At 31.2% G+C, this 7,993-nt stretch overlaps 1 protein-coding gene across 1 annotated transcript; it reads left to right on the top strand.

Annotated features, from left to right (window-relative positions):
- Positions 1–2,759: 2,759 nt before the first annotated feature.
- On the top strand, positions 2,760–3,557 carry LOC150023373 (putative disease resistance RPP13-like protein 1). Its single transcript, XM_090297822.1, has one exon. The coding sequence runs from the start codon at positions 2,760–2,762 to the stop codon at positions 3,555–3,557; it is 798 nt and encodes a 265-aa protein (XP_090153948.1).
- The last annotated feature ends 4,436 nt before the right edge of the window (positions 3,558–7,993 follow it).

Here is a 7,993-nt window from a genome sequence, read left to right as displayed (position 1 = left end):
TTTAGGTCAGAAACTTAGAAGTACTCTTCAGTCAAATTTGAGGATCAAAAGCATGGTTAACAAGTCTTATGAATAAATGGCAATACCAATCATCAATCAAAGGATAGAATTAGCCATTCATGTTGGCCATTACAAGCATGGAAATTTAGAAAAGAAGATCCAAGATGTTTCTCCTTGACGGATGCCTCCTCTTGAGTTTTCTATCATCTTCTATTCTCTCAATGATGTCTAGGGTTGTGTCTCACGCCTCATATTTAACCTAGTTGGACTTGGGTTAAGTGACTTTTCGTTTGTGCAGAATTGGGTTCACCTAGGTGAGTTGTACGAAAACAACCCAACATCTCAAGAGTGATCTCAACTGGACCTGACTGAGCTCGCTTGGGCGAGATCCTCTGGAAGGCTTCTGGCTTAGGCGAGTTTAGGCGAGTGTTGAACATTGCAACTTTTCTTTTTCATCTTGTATATTTGGCAGTTTCTTCCTGCACCCCTATATTTTTCTTCCTGCACCCCCATAATGTTATGCAAAGACTAAATTTTCCATATTAGTTTTTAAAGACCCTAAAATGCACTTGAACTGTATTTATTTTTTTGCATTCTGGATTATGGAATCCAGAAAATTTCGGATTTGCACTTTCGAAAAAATTTTGGATCCACCAATCTGTATTTCAAAATATGCTCAAAAATCCATCATTCAAAAAATGCATTCCAGATCCACCAATCCATAACAGAAATATGCATTCCAGATTCAGAAATCCATAATTAAAAAAAAATTCCAGATCCACAAATCCATAACTGGATTAGGCTTTCGGATTCAGCAATCCAGAAATCAATAATTTATGCAAAATTTGCTTCCGAAACACTCCCTCATTCGAAAAAAAATGATTTAGTTCCGGATTGTTGAATCCTTACCACACTCCTGGATCCCGATTTCCGGTAACCACGGTGCCCTTTTTCAAATAAAAGGTCAGGGCCAATTTCGGGATATAGACAATTGTGGGGGTGCAGGAAGAAAATTGTAGGGGTGCAGGAAGAAGAAATCTGTATATTTTCCTTTTGCTCTTTCATCTCCATCTTTTTCTAGAATTACGAAATTAACACAAATTTGGAAATATATCATTTTTATTCATATTATAATCACAAAATAAGAAAAAAATGTTTAAATTCATAAATTAAGGTTATATTTTAGTTATTTTATCAATAAATATCCATAAGTGTTTGTATTTTACTATGAAATATTACTAAAATCTATCCACCAAAATTCCAAAAAACCCACCATCTACTATGATTATATTTATTTAGTATTTTTAGGTATTTCTTGCTAAACAAACATAATCCTCTTTTACTTTACTATTATTACTAACTTTCATTATTTGTTGATAGGTTTTAGATTATGTTCATTGGACTCGCTGTTGGATTTGTTGGGAAACGAACTTGTGAATCATCTGACCATTTCTATGGCATCATCTATTTGGCGTTAAATGGTTTATTACCATGTTAGACAATCTCGGTTGAAATTTTGTTAATATGTTTGCAAAATGACAACCCACTAGGAATATATTAGATATAATTATTGAAATTTATTAACAAACTACAAAATGTTAGATTTTAATGTTTTTTTGTTTAAAACAAAAGTCATGTTGACTGTTATGATAGATATCTGACAATTTTTAGTTAAATAAATTAGTAAAAAAAATATTCTTTCACACCATATTAAACAAAACATTCTTACTTTACAACCTATTTGAACAATATAATAATATATATTAATATTTTATATTACAATATAAAAGAAATATAATTAAAGTAATAACATATTAAATTGTGAAGTGGGAGTAATTGTTTTCCACTGGTGTAAAAGTATGGACACTCTCATTCTTAATGGCATATGTAGTGTAAATATACGACTTTACTTTAATCACAACCTATTATGACATGAAAATAAGAAGACCTGAAATCATTTGTAATTCATATAGATTGTATTTCACGACAAATATTAAGATGATTTTAGCAAAAATGTTACATATTTCGTATCTTCTTTTCACAAGCACCGTAGTATACCTCAGAGATGCATTGCAATGGTGAAAATGAGAAACATAAAGTGAGAAAGTTGAAGCTCTCCACCGTGAAGGTGGTGTTGACGACAAAGCTAGAGTTGAGAGAACGCATTAGCTTCTTCTCTGGATCTGATAAATGTGAACATTATCCAATCACATACTTCTCACACAATATTAAAAAGTGAACTTTAAATATAACTCAAGGTCATAAAACCGGTTCATGAGATGAGGTTTGTTCCCACTTATATACAATGAAATATTTTAATCTCTAATCGATGTGAGATCTCCAATACACTACCATCCGAATTTACTTCGCATTTCATAGTTTTGCCAATATATAACTATCAAATTTTAATTGTACAATTTTCTAAAATTAAACAGTTCGTGCTTTTCAGCCATCAGTCCTTTTTTATATAAATTCATTTTTAATTATTTAAAAGAACGAAGAAAATGGAAAATATATAAATGTAAGATGTAATAAGTATTTTGTGTCTTTATTCATAAAGTAAGCCTCCGAAATAGAATAATTCACCCAAGTTGGTAGAAAATAGTGTGAAAGCCACATGCAGCTGTCGGGAATAATCATCAACAGCTAATCACTCCTTTATTGAACTAAATCCTCACTGCTTCATTCACCTCACTCAGCTGCACTTCCAATTTTCAGAACCCTTTCTTCTCTTTGATTTCCCCACTTCCTTTCCAACCATGCCGCTCCTTGAAACTCTTGGTGGTGCTCTTTTTGGTGCTCTTCTCCAGGTCCTTTTTGACAAGCTCGATTCTCATAAACTTCTCCACTACTTTCGTGGGAGAAAGCTCGATGTGAGGATGCTGAAAAAGTTGAAGAGGAAGCTGATGGACATCAATGCTGTGATTGATGATGCAGAACAAAAGCAGTTCACTAATTCATTGGTCAGAAACTGGCTTCATGAGGTCAGAGATGCGTTGTATGATGCAGAGGATCTGTTGGAGCAAATAGACTATGAATTCTCCAAAACTCAGTTGAAAGCTCAATTCCATAGCAGTGGTAGCAACGTAAGAAGTATTAAGTCCAAGATGATACAACTCCTAGATGATCTAGAATCTCTCTTAGATCAAAAGCTTGTTCAAGATTTCAAAATTTCTAGGGATGTTGGATCTGGGTTGGCTAATAGCGTGTCAGGGAAAAGAAATGAATCCTCATCATTGGTGGCTCAAGAGGTTATTTATGGCAGAGATGAGGACAAACAAATTATCCTTAATTGGTTGACATCAGACCATCGAAATCATAACCAGCTTTCAATACTTTCTATTGTGGGTATGGGTGGGATGGGTAAGACCACCCTTACTCAACATTTATACAACGACCCAATCATAGAGTCTAAATTTGCTATCAAAGCCTGGGTCTGCGTTTCTGATGAGTTCGATGTCTTCAAGTTAACCAGGACAATTCTTGAGGCAATCCTGTCACAACACGCAATAACGAAGTTGCTTCTACTTTGGAGTCAAACAATATACACCAACTAGAGGAATTACAAGAAAATTACAGCTGGGAAGTTTTTGCTAAACATGCAATCCAAGATGACAACTCTAAGTTGAATTCTGAATTGAAGGAGATTGGCATGAAGATACTTGAAAAGTGTTAAGGATTGCCTTTCGCCCTTGAAACAGTAGGGTCTTTTTTACAATCAAAGTCATATGGGACTTACCAATAGAAAATAGTAAAATCATTCCCGCTTTGTTATTGAGCTATTACCATCTTCCGTCTCCCCTCAAAAGATGTTTTTGCTTATTGTGCATTATTCCCCCCAAAGGCCATGTGTCTGTCGAGGAGAGCTTAATTCTATCACAGTGGGCTGAAAATTTTCTACAATGCTCTCAGCAGAGTAAGTCTCCCGAAGATGTAGGTGAACAATACTTCAATGATCTAACGGTCAATTTGGTTATTCGATGTAGACTTTGTAATGCACTACGGTGGAGAGGGTTTGAGGTTCCATATTAATATAATTTATATTAATATAATTTATACACATTAATATAATTATTATTATTAATAATAATAAAATAAATTATATTCATATTATTAATATTATATTTATATTATTCATATTATTAATATTTATTAATATTATTAGTATTAATATTCATATTATTAATATTATATTCATATTATCAATATTATATTCATATTATTAATATTAATTTTGATATAAATATACATTTAGATATTTATTGTGTGTATAGTAGTTTTATTTGACTTGAGTAATATTACTTTTATCCGGATATAGATAGATAGAGAGAAAAAGGAAGAAATTATATAATATTAATATAACTTTAATACTATAAATACATATATATTGATTAATATATTTTTTTATTTAATCATTAATTTTTTAAAACTCATGGTTAAATTTAAATTTAATTTCATATTATATATATATATATATATTAATATAAAATTATTTGATATCTTATTTTCAAATATAGGTTATTATAGGTAGTTGTGAAGTTTTTGTTAGATGGCTATATAGGTGCTTGTATCTTACACTTCTTTTCTGATTTGAGATTCTTGTATAAGGATTGAAATATCCTTAAAATGTTTCCTTTAATTTTTTTTATTCTTTGTCGATAAAAAAAAATCTTATTTTCAAATATTTACTTACATAGATTAAAATTGATATAATGTATAATTTTTAAAATATTTTAAATTATAAATTATTTAATCACTTTGTCATTATGATTTATATATTAGTAGAAAAGGTTATTTAGTAACAACTTTTAACATAGATTTATGGAATAATTAATATAGTTTAAACTATAATGATATGCTAACTAGTAATCTGTATTAGAGATTTAATTAATAGTTAATGTAAAAGTCATCATTCTATGTTAAAAGATAATATTGTTTATTGACAATATTCTTTACTATAACACACAAGTAAAACCAACTACCTATAATTAACCTAATTAAGTCAATATGATCGTAAAATAATAATTAATATGATAGTTTATTTTAATGTAATAGGTAATATGATGACTAAGAGTATGACATATATTAAATGTGATTCATACTAATAGATAATATAATAAATTATGTTTAAATTCAAGTAGATTATAGATAAATTAAATGTGATTCATATGTTAATATTGTTAGTATTATTAATATTATTAATAATAATAAGTATAATAAAACTAAAGAATTTGCTTGGTGTAGTGGTTAAATTTTATTTGGTTGTTGAAGGGTCGCTAAAGGAACCTGTTTACATACGGAATTTAATCCGTATGTAAAAATCCGTATGTAATGTTGATTTTACATACGGATTTTGACCAGTATGTAATAATCTGTATATAATTCGCGTTTTTCTTGTAGTGATTTGCATCCTTGGAAACATTGAGGTTTAATGACAGGAAGGAATGGGAAGAATGGCAATGCATGACGGGTGCTTTTCCAAGTCTTCATAGTCTTTTTGTAATTAAATGTCCCAAACTGAAAGGACACTTGCCAGAGCACCTTCCTCGTTTAATGATTCTGTGTATTAATGAGTGCCAACAACTTGTGGCTTCGACTCGTAGGGCAGTAGAAATTGAAGGTGTGAATATGGAGACATCTTCATTTGACATGCTCCTATCACATCCTCTTCATTCTTTAGGTATTTATTGTTGTCCGGCATGAATATTTCCATAAACCATTGTTATCCTTTCCTTGTAGAATTGTGTATCATTCAATGTTGTGACTCTCTCACTAAATTCCCTCTAGACTTGTTTCCAAAACTCTGTTCCCTTAGTTTAGAAGGATGTGATAACCTGCAGATGATATCACAGGGGCACCCTCACGGTCATTTGAAGAGTTTGAAAATTAAAAAATGCTCTGAATTTGAATCATTTCCCAATGAAGGATTATTTGTACCTGAAGACATTTCATATTGAAGAATTGGAGAAATTGAAATCAATGCCTAAACACATGTTTGCCCTCCTTCCATCTCTTAAATATCTGGATATAAATAATTGTCCAGGAGTGGAGTTGTCTGACGGATGTCTGCCATTAAATCTAAAATACATCTCTCTCTTGAATTGCTCCAAACTTGTTGCCTCACTAAAGAAGGGGGTTTGGGGAACCAACCCTTCCATAAAAGTTTTGTCTATTGAAGAAAGGGGTATGGAGTGTTTTCCGAGTGAAGGTTTTCTTCCAGTCTCCCTTACTCAGCTACACATAAAACATTGTCGAAATCTTAGAAAACTGGACTACAAGGGTCTCTGTCATCTCTCCTCTCTTCAAAAATTGTTTCTTCGTAATTGTCCAATACTCCAGTGCTTGCCAGAGGAGGGTCTTCCGAAATCCATTTCACAACTCGTCATTCAATGTTGTCCATTGCTCAAACAGCGGTGCAAGAAAGAAGAAGGCGAAGACTGGAAAAAGATTGCTCACATTAGAACTATGTGGATTACTTATAGAAATCAAGTAAACATTGAAGACGAACCATAAATTGGAAATTCCTAAGGCATCGATTCTCATATGCCTACATTTTCATCAGGTGCCAATTCTTCACACTATCTTTTAAGCATTTCAGATACAATCTTATTTAGTGCAAATACTTTAATCTCTAGTTCACCACTTTCTTCACGCATAAACTTCTCGTCTTTTTAATGTCTCATTTATCTATATTCTGTTCTGTTTTGGAGTTCAAAAAATTGTATTCATTATTGAAGTGTATATTTTTGTTGAATTAGATCGAAAGAGGTGTGAATGAGGAGCTGTGGTGATTCAAGATTTTAAGGTTTGGACTTTGAAAATGATTCAATATCTATCTCTTTAAATATAATGTTATATAAATTCAAATCCTTTTACTTTCATTTAATTATTTTCATTCTCAAATACTCATATCATTAACAATACCGCCACCCTCGGAGTTCTCAATTTTTATGGCACTCAAGCAAGTTTTTGAAAAAAAAAATCGAACAAGGAAAAAAAATCAAGACATAAAAGATAAAGGAAAAATAAGAAAACGAAAACAACAAGTATATGTTAAACATCAAAATTTTAATTTTGGATTAATGTTTTTTAAAAATAAAACATTATGTGTTGAAATGGCGTGTGACCCCGTTCCTCTATCCAAATTAATGAAACTATTTATCACTGTATAAACTTCTCAACTTCATTGGATGTGTAGGAATTTTCTAACAATGGATCCATCAATTCCAAACATTTTCCTGCACACCACATTCTCCAACTCTACAACAAATTTTGATTTCTGAACATTGTTAGATAATATTATTGGTTAAATTTATGGATCAGTTAAGAGACAAAAATCCACTGTTCTGATAGAAAAAATCCACTGTTCTTTTTCCCACAAATGATTTCTAGAACAAGTACTCCAAAGCTAAAAACAATCCTTCCATAGCATGTTTTCATTTGACAAATACTTATATACATGTATGTTTTCATTTTGTTCCAAGCAGCATGCCACAAGTCTTACAAGGTTGCAATGTTGCAATTTAGCTATAAATGTTACTTCATTCTTAAACTCCTCTGAGCCTTGACTAGAAGCTTTTGAGAGCCTTTTCACTGCAACTTCTCTTCCATCCGGTAGAATTCCCTGCAATAAAATAATGACAAGTTTTTACGTTTAAGAAGTGCTTAAATGGTATAGTATCCTGTCTTATTTTATTACTAGAAATTTTCATATTATTTCTGAAACTGTCGAAAAAAAAAATTACATACGAATTATATTTATATATAATTTTTTTTAAAAAAAAATGTTACATACAGATGATATCTATATGTAATGTTTACTTTACATATGGATACGTATCTGTATGTAAAAATCCGTATGTAAATTTCACTTTACATATGGATTCTGATCCGTAAGTAAAAATCCATATGTAATGCTGATGTTATATACGGATCAGGATTCGTATGTAAAATCCGTATGTAATGTTCATTTTACATACGGATCTGGATCCGT

This window comes from Phaseolus vulgaris, chromosome 11, assembly GCF_051622355.1.
Source record: "Phaseolus vulgaris cultivar YP4 chromosome 11, ASM5162235v1, whole genome shotgun sequence".
In the NCBI taxonomy this organism is placed as follows: Eukaryota; Viridiplantae; Streptophyta; class Magnoliopsida; order Fabales; family Fabaceae; genus Phaseolus; species Phaseolus vulgaris.
This window is presented reverse-complemented; position numbering and strand designations above follow the sequence as displayed.

Excerpts from the sequence above, each read along its gene's own strand:
- LOC150023373 (XM_090297822.1), top strand. The coding sequence starts at position 2,760 with ATGCCGCTCCTTGAAACTCTTGGTGGTGCTCTTTTTGGTGCTCTTCTC.